The following is a 22810-nucleotide window of genomic DNA, read 5'->3' on the forward strand; positions in this document are numbered from 1 at the left end:
GTTTCAAAAATACTTACAGGAAAAGCTGGTCTGACAGTACCTTAGGAGAGAAAAACAGAGTTAACATTCCAGGGCTCTCATCTTACATCACATCTTATTTCAGATTACCAGTGTCCTCACTTCAAATTCATTACTTAAGTAGTCAAACTTTATAGGTATAGATCGAGATAATGGTAGTTGTCTTTTCCCTAGCGTGGGGGATTTCAAGACTAGGGGGCACAGTTTTAAGGTGGGAGGAGAGATTTAAAAAAGACATGAGAGGCAAATGTTTTACACAGAGGGTGGTTCGGGTGTGGAATGAACTGCATGTGCAAGTGGTGGATGTGAGACATTTAAAAGGCATTTGGATAAGCACATAAATAGGAATGGTTTGGAGGGATATGGGCCAGGCGTAGCAGGTGGGACTAGCTTATTTTGGGATTATATTCGGCATGGATTGGTTGAACCAAAAGGTCTGTTTCTGTGCTGTATGACTCTTTAATTAATTTATTTATTAATTTATGCACAGAAACACTCACAGGTCCTTGAGTTCTAGCACCCATTTTTAAAATTGTTCCCTTTATTATATAATGCCTCTCCATGTTCTTTCTATCGAAATGAATCACTTAACACTTCTCCATATTAAATTTCATCTACCACTGTCTACCCATTTCACTATCCCCTCACAGTTTGCAATGTTTGCGTGTGTTGTTATCTGCAAGCTTTGAAATTTGTACTCCAAAGACTGGATAATTAATGTAGACCCCCAGGCATCTGACCCCTGGGAATTTGACCATAAATGTTCCTCTAATCCAAAGGAAAGAACTACTAGGAATGAGGGGAGTGTGCTCTCATAAAAAAGTTCTAACAGGACTGGACAGGGTAAACCCAGGAAGGGGGTTCCTGATGACCGGGGAGTCTAGAACCAGGGGTCACAGTCTAAGGATACAGGGTAGGCGGTTTAGGACTGAGATAAGGAGAAATGTCTTCACCCAGAGAGTGAGGAGCCTGTGGGATTCTCTGCCACAGCAAGTGGTTCAGGGCAAAGTGTTGAATGTTTTCAGGATGGAGTTAGATATCATTCTTCGGGCTGAAGGGAACACGGGTTTGGGGAGGAAGTGGGGACTGAGTCAGATGATCAACCACTATCACATTGAATAGCAGAGCAGGATAGAAGGGCTGAATGGCCTACTCCTGCTACCATTTTCTTTGTTTTTGTATCTAAGACTCAATAATGATTTTGACAATTTCAGAGTATGACCTCTATGTTTCTTGTATTCACCACCCTCCCCAGACAGTGTGTGTGTTTTGTTGGTTTTGCTCTCCACAGAGATCCATTTTCCTCTTTTCATGCCTCATATTTACACCTATATCATCTCTTCTTCGCTCCTTTACTGCCATTAACTATCTTTGTCTTTTCTTCAGGGCACTCATAATCTGTTCCACTCGATCCTCCTACGCCTCTGATAACAGCATTAAAACTGTCATTTTCCAATTCCAAACCAGAGTCCCAATCAAAACATTAACTCTGGTTCCCTCCCCACAAATGCTGCCAGACCTGCGGAGTTTCTCCAGCACATCCTGGTTTTATGTAAAAGAAACTATCTTCCATTCCCTACTCGGCCACACATCCATGTTGTGATAACTTCCCTCACGAGTGCGATATGTGACCCTGTATTAAATACCGTTTGGAAATCTATGTACACCACATCGAGTGCCTTATCTTCATCCACCTTCTCTGATACCTCATCTAAAAACTCCAGCGATAGTCAAATATTATTCACCTTAAAAAAAAGTCTATGCTGGTTTCCTTCGTGAGTTTGTGTTTGACCAAGTGAGTTTTAATTTTCTCCTGATTTATTGTTTCCCAGAGGTTCTGCATTACTGAGATTAACTAGTCTGTCGTTGCTGGCCATATTCTCACATGCTTTTTGAAAAAGAGTGTAAATATTTTCTCCAATCCTCCAGCATCATTCTGAGGTTATGGCCAATACCTCTGCATCACCCTTTATTACTTGATAAATTATTAAATCAGCTTTACTTTTTACTTCTTATGCTAGTGAATCGATGAATTCTTATTTTAAAGTTGATTAATTTAGATTAAATTAAAAGCTTAGCAGTCTACTTACCTTAACCTCCTTTCTGTTTTTTCTCTCTCTAAATAATGTACGTTCTGTCTCTCTCCTTCTCTCTCATTCTCTCTTCCAAGATAATCTTTCCCCTCTCTGTCACACTCACTCTCTCTTTCCAACCTCTCTCTCAACCCTTTTCCTCTGTCTCCTCTCTCTGTCCTCCAAACCTCTCTCTTCCCCACATTGCCTCCCACATCTTTTCTATCTAGCTCTCCTCTTTTCTCCATTTTATACTCTCATCCCCTTTTTCCTCTTCCCACCCTCTTCTCTCTTTCATCCCTTTCCCCCTCTCTCTATCACCTCTCTCCCCCTTTTCTCTCTCGTTTCTGCTCCCCATTGTCTTTTCTTTGTGCCCCTTTTCTCTCTCTCTCTCACCCATCCTTTCTCTCTCCTGTTTCTCCCTCTCCACTCTCTTTCTTCTGTTCCTCCACAACTATCTCTTACCAACGTTCTTTCTCTTCCTCTTTTCCTTTCTTCTCTCCCTCTAGCCTTTCTTTCCCCATCCTCCCTCTCCTTCCCTCCATCCAATTCCACTCTCTTTCTCTCATCCCCATCTCTGTCTTCCCTCTCTTTCTCTCACCCCCTCTGCCCACCCTAACTTTCTTTCCCTCTCTTTCTTTTCCTTCTCTCTCTCTATATATATCCCCACCCCCACTTTCCCTCATTTCTCACCCATTTACCTCTTCTCTCTTTCTTTCTCCACTCACCCTCTTTCTCTCCCTCTCTATCCCCCACCCAACAATTCTCCCTCCTTTTCTGACCCCTCCTCTACTTCTCTCTCCCCCATCTCTCTCTTGCTGCTCTCTTTCTCTCTCCACCCCCTCTCTCCTCTTGCTTTCTCTCTCCTCTCACTCCGTTTCTCCCCCTCTCTATTGTCCCCACCCTCTCGCTCCCTCCTTTTCTCACCTCTCCTCCACCTCTCTCTCCCCCCTGCTCTCCCTTCTCTCCCTTTCCCTGTCTGTGTGCGGATTGTGATGTCATGCTGCATTGTTTGCTGATTTCTCAAGGTTATGTTGAGTGACAGCTGATTTTGTAATTGTGGGTTTTAATAAGCTGTTTGTTAAAACTTTAATAAAATAGATTGCTACAATTGAGGTTTGTGGCACTATAGAGCTGGTGGATGTCCGTCAGGGGGTTGGTTCCCTCAGTTTGATTCCAGGTGGTCCTAAAAGTGTGGGTTCTGTCCCTGTGGTAGTCCATGGGGACTTGCCTTGTCCATCATTAATGTCAAGTTATATTTGACCTATTCTCTCTTGCTAATGGAGGAAGATGTTATGGGTCTTTGTGGTCTGTGGCTTGCTACCTTCTGTCTGTGCATTTTCCCAGACGACCCCTGCCGGTAACTTATGGTGTTTGCTACTTCTGTTTTTACCGGTATGTGGATCGTTTGCTATCATCAGTCCTCCTTTGTCTTTGCTTTGTCTTGGGTCTATCTAGTGATTGGTGATGGAAAATACAGTACCATAGATTACCTACAGAAGAGTCTCTGTTCTTAGATAACAAGAAGCTGGATAGGCTGGGACCTTTTTCTCTGGAGCGTACGTAGGAGGTTGAGGGGTGACCTTACACAGATTTATAAAATCATGTGGGGCATAGATAAAGTGAACAATGGGGGTCTTCTCCCTAGGGTGGGGGATTTCAAGGCTAGGGGGTGCATATTTTTAAGGTGAGAGAAGAATTATTTAAAAAAGACATGAGGGCAATTTTTTAACATGCGGTTTGTGTATGGAATGAACTTCCAGAGGAAGTGATGGATGTGGGTACAGTTACAACAGTTAAAAGACATTTGAATAGGTATAGGAATAGCAAAGGTTTGGAGGGATGTGGGCCAAGAGCAGGCAGGTGGGACTAGTTTAGTTTGGGATTATGGTTGGACTGAAGGGTGGTTTTCGTGCTGTATGACTCTATGATTCTTATGACTCAAGGCTTATTGCATGATAGCAATTAGTAGAATTACCATTTAGTCAGGCATACTGACTAGGACCTTAGGGAGCTGGAGTAGAACAGTTTCTGTCCATCCAGAGACTGAGGGTGACAGCAATAGAATGGGTGGAACCAAAGTAACATTAATAATAATCCCTTTAGCACAGTTATGTTACATAACAATCTGGCTCTAAGGCCCAGAGAGTCATAGTGGGTATTGTTTTTCAGTCTGGGGGAAGTATTTGTGGTGTCCCTCGGGGTTTAATATTGAGATCATTGATTCTAATATACAGTATACCAACCTGAACTTAGCGCTTGGACCATAACATTGGACTATAATTTCAAAATTTGCAAGTGAGACAAAGCTTGGAAATATAAGAAAACATTGTTGAGGGTGGGCTGGCTATGTGGGGTGACAATGGCCTAGTGATATTAATGCTGGACTGTTAATCCAGAGACCAGGTAATGTTCCAGGGACCTGGGTTCAAATCCTACCACAGCAGATGGTGGAATTTAAATTCAGTAAAAATCTGGAATCATTAATGACCATGAAATCATTGTCAGGGAAGACCCATCTGGTTCCCTAATGTCCTTTAGGAAAGGAAACTGCTGTCCTTGTTTGGTCTGTTTTGTATGGGTGACCCCTAGTTCTAGACTCTCCTGTAAGTGGAAACATCCTCTCCACATCCACACTGTTAAGACCCCTTAGGATTTTTGACATTTCAATCAAGCTACCTCTTCCTTTTTGAAACAACAGTGGATGCAAGTCTGGCCTGTCTTAATGCTAGGAGGCGTTTGGTACACTTACCTGCATTGGTCAGAGCATTGAGTACAGGAGTTGCAATGTCATGTTACAGCCGTATAAGACATTGGTAAGGCCACATTTGGAATACTGTGTACAATTCTGATTGCCCTATTATAGGAAGGATGTTATCAAACTGGAAAGAGTGCAAAAAAAGATTTCCAAGGATCTTACTGAGGCTGGAAGGCTTGAGTTATAAGGAGAGGCTGGATAGCCTGGACCATGGGGTTTACCTTATTGAGGACCATAGATAAGGTGAATAGACAAGGTTTTTTTCCCCAGGGTAGGGCAGTCCAAAGCTACAGGGCATAGGTTTAAGGTGGGAGAGGAAAGCTTTAAAAAGGACCTAAGGGGCAATGTTTTCATGCAGAGGGTGGTGTGTGTAAGGAATGAGCTGCTGAGGGCGATACAATTACAACATTTAAAAGACATTTGGACAGGTACATGAACAGGGAAGGTTTAGAGTGATATGGCCAAATGCAGGAAATGGGACTTGGTTGGCTGAGTTGGCTGAGTTGGGCCGAATGGTCTGTTTCTGTGCTGTATGACTCTATGATTCTGTGTGCAATCTTTCCTCATATGAAAACCCCTCTAAACCTAGTGTAAAGCTGGTAACCCTTTGAACTTCTTCCAACTCATTGACATCCTTACTTAAATAATGTGACCAATTCAGTACCACAGATGTAGTCTCACCAATAGCCTGAATAACTGAAGCCATCAGCTGGCTGACTGGGCATCACTGCTGCTCTTGGTCCTGGCCATTGGCATGTGTTGGAACAATTTGCAAGTTGGTCCTAAACCTTTTTCGGTCAAGTTCTGAACGCACTTTCCATGGCCATTCAGCCCTGAGGTGAGAACTGACCCAAGAGTTCCTGGCCCAGAGGCAAGGATGCTACCTACTGCACCTCAAAAGGTGTCATATGAGTAAGGGAGATCTATTAAATATTTATTAATTGATAAAATATGTTAGGTAATAGAACCAGTGCAGATACAATGGGCCAAATGGCCTCCTTCCAAATTGTAACAACTCTGTGATTCTGTGACTGTTGGTTACATTATGGGGGAGATGGTGGTGTACTCGCTGGACAAGAGGTTTTTGGCTCTGGGTTTAAATCCCATCGAATCAGCCAGTGGGATTTAAATTCAGCTGAATAAAATCTGCAATTGAAAGCTAGTCTCAGAGAAGGTGGCTCAGTGGTTAGCACTGTTGCCTTACAATACCAAGGTTCAATTCCACCCTTGGGCAACTGTCAGTGTGGAGTTTGCCCATTCACCCTGTGTCTGTAGGGTTCCCTCCAGATGCTCTGGTATCCTCCCACAGTCTAAAAGTGTGCAGGTTAGGGTGGATTGCTCATGCTAAATTGTAGGTGAGGTGAATTAGTCAGAAGTAAATGTAGGGAAATGGGTTTGGGTGGGATACTCTTCAGAGAGTCGATGTGGACTTAGATTAGATTAGATTCCCTACAATGTGGAAACAGGCCCTTCGGCCCAACCAGTCCATGCTGACCCTCCGAAGGGTAACCCACCCAGACCGGTTACCCAGAAGGGTCATTCACTCCGACTAATGCACCTCACACTATGGGCAACTTAGCATGGCCAATTCACCTGACCTGCACATGTTTGGACTGTGGGAAGAAACCGGAGCACCCGGAGGAAACTCACGCAGACACGGGGAGAATGTGCAAACTCCACACAGACAGTTGCCCGAGGCTGGAATTGAACCTGATACCCTGAGGCAGCAGTGCTAACCACTGAGACTGTGCCGCCCCACTTGTTGGGCTGAAGGGCCTGTTTCCACACTGTCAGGATCTAATTATAATTCTAAAACAGGTGACCATGATCATCAATTGTCATAAAAACCCATCTGGTTCACTCATGTTCTTCAGGGAAGGAAATCTGCCATCCTTACCCAGTCTGGCCTACATGTGACTCCAGCCGCACAGCATCATGGTTGACTCTTATCTGCCCTCTGAAATGACCAAATAAGCCACTAAAGCCAAAGGTGATTGGGAATGGGCAAATAATCCCCAAATCCCGTGGAAAAGAATGAAATTAAGAGAGTTGTGGCCATTCCTGACAGCATGTTCTGGGAAGAATGTCAAAGCTTTCGAGTGGGCGCAGCTGAAAGTAATTGGCACAGCTCCATGCTTTAGTTACATGGCGAGACTATGAAATGGAAAAGATTTTCTTACAGCAGAATACATTAAGAGGAGATTTAATAAAGATGTTCTGAATCATTTAAGGTTTTGAGCAAGTGAATAAGGAAAAAGCAGCTTCTACTGGCAAATGGGCATCGTAACAAGAGGACGGAGATTTAGGCACAGAATGTAGAAAACACTAAGGTGATTGTCGCTGTTCTTTTGCCAATGACGAGACTTTGCTGCTGCAGTGTTGTTGTGATCTGGAAGAAGCTGACTGAAAGGGGAGGAGAAGCAGGGTCAATTGTACTGTATGTAGGGAATTAGATAAATACTTAAAATGGGAAAGATGGCTGTCTCCAGGGAACTGGAATGGGGGACTAATTCAATAACTTCTTCAAAATGACCGACACAATTTGTAAATCGTCTTTCATGACCTCGATGCTTCCCAAAGCACTTTGAGGCTATTCAAATGTCGTGACAGCTGTAACTCAGGAAGGACAGCAACCAATTCACTCACAGCAAGCTCCCTCAAACAGCCGTGTGACAATGTTCAGATAATTTACATAGGAACAGGAGTAGGCCATTCAGCCCCTCGAGCCTGTCCCACCATTCAATGAGATTGTGGCTGATTTGAGGCCTAACTCCAAATACCTGCCTTTGGCCCAGTTCCCTTAATACCTTTACTTCACAAAAATGTATCTGTCTCAGATTTAAACCTAACAACTGATCCAGCATCCACTACAGTTTGTGGAAGAGAGTCCCAAACCTCTCCCACCCTCTGTGTGTGGAAGTGCTTCCTAACGTCTCTCCTGTACGGTCTGGCCCTCATTCTCAGACTGTGCCCCGTAGCTTGAGAAGCCCCAAACAGCAGGAATCGCTGAACTTTATCCTCCCTGTTTTTTCCTGTTAATATCTGTAAGTGTTCAATCAGATCACTCTGTAACCTGCAAAATTGTAGAGAAAACAGGCCTAAGTTTTATAATGTCTCCTTACAACTTAACCCCTAAAATCCAGGTACCATTCTTGCAAACTTATCTTGTACTCCCTCCGAGGCCAGTCTATCCTCCCTAAGTGTGATCCCATATTTGCTCATAGTATCCCAAATGGGGTCAACCAGGGTTTTGTATCACTGCAGTTTCACTCCTGAAACTGTATACTCCAGTCCTGGAGATATTAATGCCAGCATTCTATTAGCTTTCTTGATTATTTTCTGCATCTGTTCGTGACATTTGAAAGATTTATGCACCGACCCCCAAGTTTCTTTGGACATCCTCTGAATTTAACTTTATACATTATCCTGATTTATCCTTTCTTGCTCCAAAATGGATAACCTGACACTTGCTTCATGTTGAGGAATAGATATTGACTAGAACACCCCTGCTCTTTAGAATCATAGAATCCCTGCAGTGTGGAAGCAGGCCATTCAGCCCATATTGACTCCCTCCAAGACCCAACCCATAACCCCACATTTCCCATGGCTAACCCTCACATCCCATGGTCAATCCACTTAACCTGCACATCTTTGGATTGTGGGAGGAAACTGGAGCACCTGGAGGAAACTCACATAGACACGGGGAGAATGTACAAACTCCACACAGACAGTGACCTGACGCTGGAATCAAACCCAGGTCCCTGGCGCTGTGAGGTAGCAGTGCTAACCACTGAGCCACCATGTGCTACATGTCATGTGATTTTTGTTTTCTATTCATCTGGAAGCGCGGGGACGGGGGGTGCAGTTCATTGCAAAAGTTTATTTCTGATGGTGTTGTGCTGCTGTGTTCTGATGGACTGACAGTCTGAATCATTATTCCTGTGTCCCTGGACTAACGAAGGGTTTGAACATGTGGCCTCCTGACTTTGTTAGTACTCCCTCCCCATTGAGGCACAGCCTGCTGACTGTTGGATTCAAGACCAAAATATTTTCTAAAATGGTCCCTACTGTTCTCTTCTTTCACTCACCCAAAGCCTGATGAAAACCCATGCTAGGTCGCATTTGATATCTGCTTCCTAATCTGTTTCATTAGCTGTGTCTAGGTACCTATGTTGTCACCTTGTTTTCACAATACATTATAATATGGATAACAGCCTGCAGAGAGAGACAGAGTGTGTGTGTGTGTGTGTGTGATGAGTCTGGAACGATGCATTTGCTTCCTGAATTCCCTTTTCACAGCTGCAACTCTCAGATTTCATTTGATTGGCTTTTGGCTCCAGACAGAACAGCACAGTGTAGAATGCTTGGAGCAGTGTCTAAATTTAGCTTTGACGTTTTTGCTGAGAGAGTGTGTGTGTGAGAGAGAGAGAGAGAGATAGTGAGAGAGCCAGGCAGTTTGGTGAAGTGGCTGACTGCTGTTTGGTCAGAGAGGCAGAATAGAGAGAGCAGGTTTGTCATTGGGACTGATCTGTAAAGTGTTACATTTCAGCACATCCTTCTGATAGGACCACACAGGGCAGTGCTGTGGAAATCCCACCGTCAGGCCTGAATAAACCGAGATCGGATCACATCCCTCTCTGTGTCATTGCCATTGCAATGTCTGACCCAGCTCCTATCCCTCTCTGTCACACACTTTTTCACACTCACGCTCTCTGTCACACACTCCCATCACTCTCTCTGTCAGACTCACACTCACACTCTCTGTCACACACACTTTCACACTTAAACACTCTCTGTCACGCTCTGATGTCCAGCTCCTTCCTGTTGGATTTCAGGGAATCATGAGCAGAGTTGTCTGATTTTGGAAGTTGACCGTTCACTAGGAATTTTCAGATTATTTGTTGAGTTTGGTAAGAAGCAACAATTCAGGTCTGACACATTAGTTAGAAAGAGAGAAAAGCATGTGACCCAGAATGGATTGAAGATGGAGGCAGCATCCTTATCTTCAACTGAAAGCTCCCAGTCCTTGTTTCCCCCTCTCCCAGTCCCTGTTCCCGCTCTCTTCTGGTCCCTATTCCCTCCACTCCCGGTCCATATTCCCTCCTCTCCCAGTCCCTGATCCCCCCTCTCCCAGTCCATATTCCCCACCTCTCCCAGTCCATATTCCATATCCCCCCCCCTCCCGATCTATCCTGGCCCCTCTCCCGGTCCCTGTTCACCCCCTCTCCTGGTCTCACTGCCCCCTTTTCTCGGTCCATATTCCCCCCTCCCCCCCACACTGGTTCCTGCACCCCTCTCTCCTGGTTCCTCTTCCCCCCTCTCTCGGTCCCTTTCTCATTTGAAGAGGTTGACCATGTGACAAGGACTGACCTCTGACCCTGAGCATTTGTAATTATCCCTGGTTTTGATGCTCTGGTAGGTCACATTGGGTTAGTCACCCATGTGATTGCTTCTAGTTAATGAACACGGGATAATTACGTCAAAATAGCTGTTGCTCCCGTCTGCACCCCCTTGAGGTCAATTGTCAGTTTGTAGCACAGACCCTTCTCCGTTTCCAAAACAACATGGGGCAAGGCAGCAGCCATCTTGTAACCCATGTGACCTTTATCATTAACCCACTGTTTGTCCTTGTTGTTAGGCGTTTCTTTATATTTAGACAAGTAAAGAGAGGGTCACAGCTGTCTCTACTAAATTTACTCAAACATTCTAACTTTGCAATAGGACAATAGGAGAATGAGGGTCCCCTGTTCTAACAGTGAGGACCTTAATTAAAAACAGAAAATGCTGAAAGAGCAGAAATGCTCTCCTTTTCTAGTCTCATTTCCAGCATCGTTTTTTTCCTCTTTCTCATTACCATTGCATTTCCATAGCACCTCTCATGAGCCCAAAGTGTCCCTGACAGCTTTACAGCCAATTAAATCCTGTTTAAAGTGACTGGGTTCCCTGCAGGCTAATCCACGCACAGCACACTCCCACACAGTCATTGTTTTGAAGTGATTTCTTATTGAGGGGTAGATATTGTTAAGAATATTAGGGAGAACTTCCTGCTTTTGGAATCCTAGAATAAGACCATAAGAACTAGGAGCAGGAGAAGGCCATTCAGCCCCTCGAGCCTGCTCTGCTGTTCAGTAGGATCATGGCTGATCCACCACTGCTCACGTTCACTTTCCTGCCTTTGCTCTGTACCCATGATTTCCCAACTGATCAACAATCTCTCCACCTCAGTTTAATCGTACACTGGGACTCTGCTCCCACAGCTCTCTGTGGCAAAGGGTTTGAAAGACTCTCAACCTTTTGAGAGAAGAAATTTCTCCTCATCTCCATCTTAAATTGGTGTCCCTTTATTCTGGGACTATACCCTCTAATCTCCCATAAATGGGACAGCACAGGAGGCCACTCAGCCCAACACCTCCGTGCCTCTTTTCAAATGATTGGGCCAATAATCTTTTAGGTTTGTTCGGGAGAGCAGGGACAGCCTCAGTTTCGCATGTCATTTGAAAATGACAGCGTGGCACACCCCTCAGTACAGCAACAGCCGGGATTTGGTGCTCAGCTCCCTGGAGTTTCCGGGAATGTTGTGACCCAGATGTAAGACCCAAGTGTTCTTTATCAAAGAAAGGATTACAGAGAATGCCTATCGCTGCTGCAATGGCCTGGCCAATACGAACCTGAGATTGACCTTGAACAGCTTCTGTTGCATTCTATGCCAACTATTCCAGCCAATCAGCACTCTCTTCTGAATTGAATTGAATTGAATTTATTGTCACGTGTAGTGAGGTGAAAAATGGGTTGCTGGAAAAGCACAGCAGGTCAGGCAGCAACCAAGGAGCAGGAGAATCGATGTTTCGGGCATAACGTGTAATGAGGCACAGTGAAAAGCTTTGTCTTGCAAGCAATACAGGCAGAATACAGAATTCAGTCGCATAGATAAGTAAATAATAGGTAAACAGCGGCAAAAACAAAAGCACATTAGAAATTTAGATTCTTGTGTGCCAGTCCTGACGAGTACAAGGTGAAATGGCTTTGACTTTGTTTCTCATTTGGACGGTGTCAAAGCTCTGCACCACCACCAAGTCTGAACACACGCACCAGCAGGTTCAGGAACAGCTTCTTCCCAGCTGTTATTAGACTGATGAATGGACTTTCTAGCCTCAAATAATGCTGACCTTGCTAACATTGATCTTCTCTACTGCACACCCTGTAGGCCTCTGTCTAAGTCTCTTTGATCTGTACATCCTTGCTTCCTATGATCTGCCTGTACTGCTTGTAAACAAAGCTTTTCCCTGTCCTTTGGTAAACGTGACAATAAATCAATCAATCAATATGCAAGAGTCAAAAATAGAAGTTGCTGGAAAAGCTCAGCAGGTCTGGCAGCATCTGTGGAGAGAAATCAGAGTGAACGTGTTGGGTCCAAGTGACCCTTCCTCAGAACTCAAATAAGCGAGAGTGTTTCACCACAAGTGCAGGCTAACAGATCCAGGTTGAGTTATTATTGTTTTGCATACACAACCCTTCTCTCCAAGCCCACGCTTCACACAAGCCAATTCCATGGTTATTAACTCAAGTAGAAATTTAATGTCGTGTGGCTTTTCTTGAAATGTGTGTGCTTAACCCAGCGGTGAAGTGGCAATTAAAGCTTTTAATGGGAACTCTATGAAGAGCAGCACAGCCTCCTTGTGATAGCTGAGCATCGTGTTTGTATAATGCTGCCTTGGATGGTGCAGAGGACACTTGTAACAGCCACACAGCTTCGGACCAGGGATCCGACTGAGGTTTTAACTGTCTGGGAGATCAGGGATTTAGATTTGTTTGTGGAACACAGGAGAGATGTTCTCACTCTTCCTGGCCCCAGTAAAGGAACATTTCCTGGAAACCCTGGGCCTCACCATACCATCCCATCTCTGCCAGTGAATGGAAGGTTTGTGATGTGGTATAAAGACAACAATCCCTCCCTCACTGTCAGCAAAATGAAGGATTTGGTCATTGGCTTCAGGAAGTGGAGTGGAGTGCACGCCCCTGTCTTTATCAATGGTGCTGAGGTGGAGATGGTTGAGATCTTCAAGATCCTAGGAGTAAATATCACGAACAATCTGTCCTGGTCCATCCACATCAATACTGCAGACAAGAAAGCACAACAACCTACCTGCTTCTTCAGGAGGCTAACCAAATTCAGTATGACTGCAATGTCCCTTACCAATTTTTATAGATGCACCAAAGAAAGCATCTTATCTGGGTGTATCACAGCTTGGTATGACGACTGTTCTGCACAAGACCACCAGAAATTACAGAGAGTAGTGAACACAGCCCAGTCCATCACACAAACCAACCTTCCTTCCACTGAGTCTGAACGTACTTTCCACTGTTTCGGGAAAGCTCCCAACCTAATCAAAGACCCCTCTCACCCCGGTTATACTCCCTTCCCTTGGGCAGGAGATACGAAAGTTTGAAAACGTGTACCAACAGATTCAAGAACAGCTTCTTCCCCACTGTTATCAGCCTTGTGAATGGACCTCTCATATATTAGAGTTGATCTTTCTCCACACCTTCTCTGTAGCTGTAACACTATAGTCTGCATTCTGTTTGATTACCCTGATGTAAGGTATGATTTGCCTGGATAGCACACAAAACAATATTTTTCACTGTAATTCAATACATGTGACAAAATAAATCAAATCAGTGATTTCATTGAATTTTGGAGCATACCTGATGGGCTGAAAGGTCTACTTCTGCTCTCAGTGAAGGGGCTGGAATAAACAAGGGGACAGAATTGATGCCTCGGTTATAATGATTCAAAGCTTTTATGGTGTAATTGTGTTCAGTTCAGGATAAAGTATATCAGGAGGAATATATCAGTTCGGGAACATGTGCAGTTCACTTCATTTGCCAGATTAGCAAAGGGTTACATTTTGAAGCCAGATAAAGTGCGATTAACTGGAGTTTCCTTGAGTCTAGATTAGAGTGGTGCTGGAAAAGCACAGCAGGTGTGATTCTCCCGCTCCTCGGATGCTGCCTGACCTGCTGTGCTTTTCCAGCACCACTCTGATCTAGACTCTGATTTCCAGCATCTGCAGCACCACTCCGGCCTAGTGGAGTTTCCTTGAGCAAAGTCCGTTAGTTTAATTGAGATGTCTGAAATAAGAATGGGAATTCTTTACTTTTAGTACAGGGAAAGTAATTTATTAGTTGACTGGGAGGTCTGAAGTCACACGGCACCAGGTTATAGTCCAATAGGTTTATTTGAAATCGCAAGCTTTCAGAGCACTGCTCCTTCATCAGGCATGTACCTGTGTACTTTCCCCCACTTAACTCATCCATGCTGATCAGATATCCCAATCTAATCTGGTCCCATTTGCCAGCACATGGTCCATATCCCTCTAAACCCTTCCTATTCATATACCCATCCAGATGCTTTTTAAATGTTGTAATTGTACCAACCTCCACCACTTCCTCTGGCAGCTCATTCCATACACGTACTACCCTCTGCGTGAAAATGTTGTCCCTTAGGCCCCTTTTAAATCTTTCCCCTCTCACCCTAAACCTATTCCCTCCAGTTCTGGACTCCCCCACCTCAGGGAAAAGACTTTATCTATTTACCCTATACACGCCCCTCATGATTTTATAAACCTCTATAAGGTCACCCCTCAGCCTCTGACACTCCAGGGAAAACAGCCCCAACCTCTCCCTATAGCTCAAATCCTCCAACCCTGGTACAATCCTTGTAAATCTTTCCTGAACCCTTTCAAGTTTCACAACATCCTTCAAGGAAGACCAGAACTGAATACAGTATTCTAAAAATGCCTCACCAATCATGTCCATCCAAGGCCTACAGGATAGCTGTAGAATCTCCCAGTAATCTGGTTTGGACAGTAATCATTGTGTTATGTCTGTCAGACACCCAACTAATTAAAAGGAACATATCTAAAGAAGTTGTATTGTCGTTGCACAAGGAATTAGATTAGATTCCCTACAGTGTGGAAACAGGCCCTTTGGCCCAACAAGTCCATACCGACCCTCCGAAGACCAACCCACCCAGACCCATTCCCCTACATTCACCCCTCACTAATGCACCTAACACTACAAGCAATTGAGCATGGCCAATTCACCTAAACTGCGCATCTTAGGACTGTGGGAGGAAACCGGAGCACCCAGAGGAAACCCACGCAGATACAGGGAGAATGTACAAACTCCACACAAACACATGCCTGAGGCAGGAATTGAACCCGGGTCCCTGGTGCTGTGAGGCAGCAGTGCTAACCACTGAGCCACCATGCTGCCCCAGTCAGGCCCTGTTTGGTTAATCATGGGAAGGATGTCAATTTAGGGTGAGTCTAGGTTTTGTTAGTTTAGAGGGTACATGGGCTGCAGGAGGGGATATTTATTTTTCTTGGTTCACAGGATGGTGGATGTTGCTAGCATTTACTGTCTGTCCCTAGGTGCCCCTTAAGAAGGTGAAAAAAAGAGGGAGAAAGTGAAGACTGCAGATGCTGGAGGTCAGAGTCAAAAACTGTGTTGCTGGAAAAGCACAGCCAGTCAAGCAGCATCCGAGGACCAGGAGAGTCGATGTTTCGAGCATATCCTCTTCACCTTCTTCCTGATGAAGAGCGATCCTCCTGCTCCTCGGATACTGCCTGACCAGCTGGCCTTTTCCACACTTGTTGCCGCTTGAGAAGGTGGGGGTGAGCTGCCTTGTTGAATCATTGCAGTCCATGTGCTGTTTGTTGACCCACAATGCCATTAGGCAGGGAATTCCAGGATTTTGACCCAGTGAAGGAACAGTCATATATATTTTCCAACTCAGGATGGCACGCGGCTTGGAGGGGTACTTGCTGGGAATGGTATTCTCATGTATCTCTGTCCTTGTCTTTCTGGATGATGGAGTCCACGATAGGGTTTGGCACATTATCTGATGTTGTCCCCTTAGACTGTTTATTGCTGCTGTGCTGTGCAACCGAACATGGATGCTATTTTTTTAAGGCTTGCAAATCACTAGATAAAGCAAAGTACTGGCTGTTCAAAATATCTCTTGGCAAATTAGTATAATTCTGTGCCAATTTAGTGTTATCAATGTAACAGATGTTCAGCACTTTTGCTGTTGTTATAGAGGGTCATATGGACTCTCAGGTTTCTCTAGTTACTTGCTGTGTCATGTTGCTGAGCTACTCTCTGGATTTGATGGAGGGATATGGGTTGCCATGGAAACTGTTGATCTGAGACTGAAAGGCAGAGGTTGTGCTTGGATCACCATCAGCCAAAGGTAGTTGGTCACCATTTTATCAACATTTGACCTTTGGGCTCTTGTTGCATGGTGGTAGTGTTGCTACCTCTGAGCCAGGGGATGCCGGTTCAAGTCCGACCAGCTCCAGAGGTTATAATAGACAATAGACATTAGGTGCAGGAGTAGGCCATTCTGCCCTTTGAGCCTGCACCACCATTTAATATGATCATGGCTGATCATCCTTAATCAGTATCCTGTTCCTGCCTTATCTCCATAACCCTTGATTCCACTATCATTGAGAGCTCTAACCAACTCTTTCTTAAATGAATCCAGAGACTGGGCCTCCACTGCCCTCTGGAGCAGAGCATTCCACACAGCCACCACTCTCTGGGTGAAGAAGTTTTCCCTCATCTCTTTCCTAAATAGTCTACCCCGTATTTTTAAGTTGTGTCCTCTGGTTCGGCACTCACCCATCAGCGGAAACATATTTCCTGCCTCCGGAGTGTCCAATCCTTTAATAATTTTATATGTCTCAATCAGATCCCCTCTCAGTCTTCTAAACTCAAGGGTATACATGCCCATTCGGTCCAGTCTTTCAGTGTAAGGTCGTCCTGCCACTCCAGGAATTGACCTCATGAACCTACGCTGCACTCCCTCAATAGCCAGAATGTCTTTCCTCAAATTTGGAGACCAGAACTGCACACAGTACTCCAGGTGTGGTCTCACCAGGGCCCTGTACAGCTGCAGAAGAACCTCTTTGCTTCTATACTCAATCCCTCTTGTTATGAAGGCCAGCATGCTATTAGGAGAAAGTGAGGACTACAGATGCTGGAGATCAGAGCTGAAAATGTGTTGCTGGAAAAGCGCAGCAGGTCAGGCAGCATCCAAGGAGCAGGAGAATCGACGTTTCGGGCATGAGCCTTTCTTTAGGAAGGGCTGAAGAAGGGCTCATGCCCGAAATTTCGATTCTCCTGCTCATTGGATGCGCTTTTCCAGCATGCTATTAGCCTTCTTCACTACCTGCTGTACCTGCATGCTTACCTTCACATTGACTGATGTACAAGAACACCCAGATCTGTTTGTACTGCCTCTTTATCTAAATCGATTCCATTTAGGTAGTAATCTGCCTTCCTGTTCTTGCTACCAAGGTGGCTAACCATTCATTTATCCACATTAAAGTGCATCTGCCATGCATCTGACCACTCACCTAACCTGTCCAGGTCACCCTGTAATCTCCTAACAACCTCCTCACATTTCACCCTGCCACCCAGCTTAGTATCATCAGCAAATTTGCTAATGTTATTACTAATACCACCTTCTATATCATTAACATATATTGTAAAAAGCTGCAGTCCCAGCACTGATCCCTGTGGTACCCCACTGGTCACTGCCTGCCATTCCAAAATGGAGCCGTTTATCACTACTCTTTGTTTCCTATCAGCCAACCAACTTTCAATCCAAGTTAGTACTTTGTCCCCAATACCGTGCGCCCTAATTTTGCTCACTAACCTCCTATGTGGGACTTTATCAAAAGTTTTTTCAAAGTCCAGGTACACTACATCTACTGGATCTCCTTCGTCCATCTTCAGAGTTACATCCTCAAAAAATTCCAGAAGATTAGTCAAGCATTATTTCCCCTTCATAAATCCATGCTGACTCTGACCTATCCTGTTACTACTATCCAGATGTGTCGTAATTTCATCCTTTATAATAAACTCCAGCATCTTTCCCACCGCTGAGGTCAGACTAACTGGTCTATAATTTCCTGTTTTCTCTCTCCCACCTTTCTTAAAAAGTGGTACAACATTAGCCACCCTCCAATCCGCAGGAACTGATCCCGAATCTATCAAACTCTGGAAAATAATCACCAACGTGTCCACGATTTCTCGAGCCACCTCCTTCAGTACCCTGGGATGTAGACCATCAGGCCCCGGGGACTTATCAACCTTCAGACCTAACAGTCTCTCCAACACCAATTCCTGGCAAATATAAGTTCCCTTCAGTTCAGATCCTTCAGCCACTATTACCTCAGGGAGATTGCTTGTGTCTTCCCCAGTGAACACAGATCTGAAGTACCAATTCAATTCTTCTGCCATTTCTCTGTTCCCCGTAATATATTCCCCTGTTTCTGTTTTCAAGGGCCCAATTTTAGTCTTAACCATTTTTTTGCCTTTCACATACATAAAAAAGCTTTTACTATCCTCCTTTATATTATTGGCCAGTTTACCTTCGTACCTCATTTTTTCTCTGTGTATTTCCTTCCTAGTAATCCTCTGTTGTTCTTTAAAAGCTTCCCAGTCTTCCATTTTCCCACTTTGCTATATTATACTTCTTCTCTTTTAACTTTGTATGTTTCTTAACTTCCCTCATCAGCCACGGCCACCCATGCCTCCTCCTCGGATCTTTCTTCCTTTTTGGAATGAACTGATCCTGCATCTTCTGCATTATACCCAGAAATATCTGCCATTGTTCCTCCACTATCATCCCTGCTAAGGTATTGCACCATTGAACTTTGGCCAGCTCCTCCCTCATAGCTCAATAGTTCCCTTTATTCAACTGAAATATTGTCACTTCTGATTGTACCCTCTGAACCATCTGAACCAGTTTGGTCAGAAAATATCTGATATACCCTAAAGGTGACGTAGAATAATATTGCTGTAGGAGGCCATTTGGCCCGTTATTCACAAGCTGGGTCCAGTTGATAAAAGCAATTCAATTAATCCCACTTGCTTCCCTCCCCTATGGTTGTGGTTCTAATAAGGCGCTGCTCGTTGGGGGTTTCTGTGGGTTAAATTGTTTCAAGCAGTAAAACCCATTGCAGGTTCTGAAGCATTACATTAGAGTAACTGTGTGCGCAGTTTGTAAACTAACCAGAAGGCAGAGTCACAGATTCCTGAAGAAGGGCTTATGCCCCCGAAACGTCGATTCTCCTTCTCCTTTGATGCTGCCTGACCTGCTGCGCTTTTCCAGCAACACATTTTTAAGCAGAGTCACAACATTGCCTACAGAGAGTCCTTACATGTCAGCTCTCTTCCAGGCAAGGTACATATATAACAATCGTCTTTCCCTGAAAATAATAACTCTTTTGCAAATATTTACTCATTTCCTTTTCAAAGATGTTATTGAAATTGTACCCGAGCCACTCCAATGCCTTGTAGAGGATAACAACTTGTGTTAAAAAAGGAATTCTCCCCACTTCCCCAACACTGCACCAGTGATGAAGGGAGTGAATGTTGAAGGTAGTGGATAGAATACTGCTCAAATGGGTTCTTTTATCCTGGATAATAATGAGCCTCCCCATTATCCTCGCCACTGTCCCTCTAAGCGTTGTGTTCTAGATTGTCACTTGGTGTGTTTTTGATTTCACGGTGCATTTGCAGACAATCTGTGGAATGACCAAGCCCTGGAGCTAGACCCAGACCTCCCCCCAGGCTGGAGAACGATCCGGGACACAAGTGGGACATACTATTGGCATGTACCAACTGGCACTACTCAATGGCAGCACCCAGCATGCACATCCGATGTCAGCCTGGACTCTGGGAAGTTGTTGACTGCCCTGTCACCAACCCTGGAGCACGAGGTGAGAGATAAAGACGGGAAAGCTCAAAGGAGCAATTGGACTATTTTAGAGCAAGTTGTAGATTTCATTCATTGGGTTGAGTGCTGGTGTACGTGTCACTATGAGTGAGTGTGTGAGTGAGTGAGTGAGTAAATGAGTTTGTGTGTATGTCAAAGTGAGTGTGTGTGTGCATCACTGTGAGTGTATGTGAGAGTGTGTTTGTGTGTGTGAGTGCATGAGCCTCTCAGTGTGACTGTGTGTCAGAGAGCCTGTACTTATGCCAGTATGTGTGTGAGAGTCAGTGTTTGAGTGTGTGTCTATGCTAGTTTATGAGTGTATGAACCCATGTGAGTGAGTGAGTGAGTGTATGTATGTACACCTGTGTCAGTGCCATTGTGAGTGTACATGTGTCAGTGTGACTGTGCATGTGTGTTAGTAGTTACCAAGTGGATGCAAATTTTCTGTGCAAGCTATCAGTCTAATTAATGAATGTTTCTCTGTGTCGGTGTGGAAGGTGTGAGGTAGCTGTCTGGCAATTTCTGGGGAACTATGTGCTCTGCTCTATGCAGATATCTGAGTGTAATTTTCCCCCTGTTTCTGACTGTCGCAGGCTGTTAATCCAGGAGCTGCTGCATTACACCATCTGCCTCGGGGAGGGAAGTTCGAGAGCTCAATGCCAGCTTCTTCATCGATAAACCTGAGGTGAGACAGTGCAGTTCCAGTCTCTGCAAGTTGGGAACTGGGGTATTAATTCTGAATGCAGACTCCAGAGACAGCTCCACTCAGTGACGGGCCAGTGTCAGGATTCTTCAATGGCTCTACCTCGAAAGAAAATAAATGAACTGAGAAAATTGGATGGTATGTCCTCTGCGAACGTGTCAGTTTATCAGACAGTTTAACAGCATGACACAGGCTGAAGGATCCAGTGCCTAGCAGTCAATTGAGGTAGAGCTGCTGAATGGTGGCAGTTCAATGGTAGAACTTACCTCAAGACATAGAATCATTGACAACCTGTAGTACAGGGACAGGCCATTTGTTCCATCATTTCCACACCAAATAAGAAGAGCCATCCAGACTAATCCAACTTTCCCTGCTCTGGCTCCTTTAGGTTATGGCACCTCAGGGGTACATGGTCTAAGTAGTTTTTAAATATAATGAAGGTTTCTCCCTCTGCCACTCCTTCAAACAGCACATTCTCCCTGGCTGAAACACTTTCTCTTCAGTAACCTGCAATCTTTCCATCAATTAGTTTGAATCTAAGTGGTTTTTGGTTAGCACACGAATGTGAGGCAGAATTAAGCCATCAGTGTATGTTCGATCACCATATTTTCATAAGGGTCCTGTCTCCTCACCTTACCCAATGCATGTGGAGTGGTTACCCTCAAAGTCGCTGTAATCAATCTTATCTCTCTAATGGAGGATTTTGGCTCCTTACTGTCTGCTTGCTGGTTATCGAACCTCTCTGCTGACGGAAATACATCTCTCTCATCCTCTCTATCTGAGACCATCATAATCTTACATATGGCTATGTTAAAGATAACGGTCTAAAAATGACTCATCTGGGATTGATTAACTCTGTCTTTATTTAAGACAGTAAAACACATTATAAGTTATGAAGCAGACTTTTCAGCAAACCAGTTGTCCTACCACAAACCACAGTGGACCAGCTGCCAGGCAGAGTCAGAGCAGTTTATACTCACTGAACATGGAGTCCTCATTGGGAGGATATACTTACAAAGTCTACCTCTTTCCAAAAGACAGTTGATCTGATTTGATTGATTTATTATTGTCACATGTACAATAATACATGTACAATAATACAATATGTGCTAACCAGACAGATCATACCTTACATAACATAGAACATAGAACATAGAACAATACAGCACAGAACAGGCCCTTCGGCCCACGATGTTGTGCCGCACTTCTATCCTAGATTAAGCACCCATCCATGTACCTATCCAAATGCCGCTTAAAGGTCGCCAATGAATCTGACTCTACCACTCCCTCGGGCAGCGCATTCCATGCCCCCACCACTCTCTGGGTAAAGAACCCACCCCTGACATCTCCCCTATACCTTCCACCCTTCACCTTAAATTTATGTCCCCTTGTAACACTCTGTTGTACCCGGGGAAAAAGTTTCTGACTGTCTACTCTATCTATTCCTCTGATCATCTTATAAACCTCTATCAAGTCACCCCTCATCCTTCGCCGTTCCAACGAGAAAAGGCCGAGAACTCTCAACCTATCCTCCTACGACCTACTCTCCATTCCAGGCAACATCCTGGTAAATCTTCTCTGCACCCTCTCCAAAGCTTCCACATCTTTCCTAAAGTGAGGCGACCAGAACTGCACACAGTACTCCAAATGTGGCCTAACCAAAGTCCTGTACAGCTGCAACATCACCTCACGACTCTTGAATTCAATCCCTCTGCTAATGAACGATAATACTCCATAGGCCTTCTTACAAACTCTATCCACCTGAGTGGCAACCTTCAAAGATCTATGTACATAGACCCCAAGATCCCTCTGTTCCTCCACCTGACCAAGAACCCTACCATTAACCCTGTATTCCGCATTCTTATTTGTTCTTCCAAAATGGACAACCTCACACTTGGCAGGGTTGAACTCCATCTGCCACTCCTCAGCCCAGCTCTGCATCATATCTAAGTCCCTCTGCAGCCGACAACAGCCCTCCTCACTGTCCACAACTCCACCTATCTTTGTATCATCTGCAAATTTACTGACCCACCCTTCGACTCCCTCCTCTAAGTCATTAATAAAAATTACAAACAGCAGAGGACCCAGAACTGATCCCTGCGGAACTCCACTTGTAACTGGACTCCATGCTGAATATTTACCATCTACCACCACTCTCTGACTTCGACCGGTTAGCCAGTTTTCTATCCAATTGGCCAAATTTCCCTCTATCCCATGCCTCCTGACTTTCCGCATAAGCCTACCATGGGGAACCTTATCAAATGCCTTACTAAAATCCATGTACACTACATCCACTGCTCTACCCTCATCCACATGCTTGGTCACCTCCTCGAAGAATTCAATAAGACTTGTAAGGCAAGACCTACCCTTCACAAATCCGTGCTGGCTGTCCCTAATCAAGCAGTGTCTTTCCAGATACTCGTAAATCCTATCCCTCAGTACCCTTTCCATTACTTTGCCTACCACAG

At 44.6% G+C, this 22810-nt stretch overlaps 1 protein-coding gene across 1 annotated transcript in view; it reads left to right on the plus strand.

Annotated features, from left to right (window-relative positions):
• The window catches only part of apbb3 (amyloid beta (A4) precursor protein-binding, family B, member 3), an 80735-nt gene that overhangs the window by 8070 nt on the left and 49855 nt on the right, over positions 1-22810 (plus strand). Inside the window, exons 2-3 of the mRNA XM_072590288.1 lie at positions 19444-19643; positions 20233-20324. Coding sequence (XP_072446389.1) covers positions 19444-19643; positions 20233-20324 — 292 coding nt within the window. The remainder of the gene's footprint in view (positions 1-19443; positions 19644-20232; positions 20325-22810) is intronic.

The sequence above is a fragment of the Chiloscyllium punctatum genome, chromosome 20, assembly GCF_047496795.1.
Source record: "Chiloscyllium punctatum isolate Juve2018m chromosome 20, sChiPun1.3, whole genome shotgun sequence".
Classification (NCBI taxonomy): domain Eukaryota; kingdom Metazoa; phylum Chordata; class Chondrichthyes; order Orectolobiformes; family Hemiscylliidae; genus Chiloscyllium; species Chiloscyllium punctatum.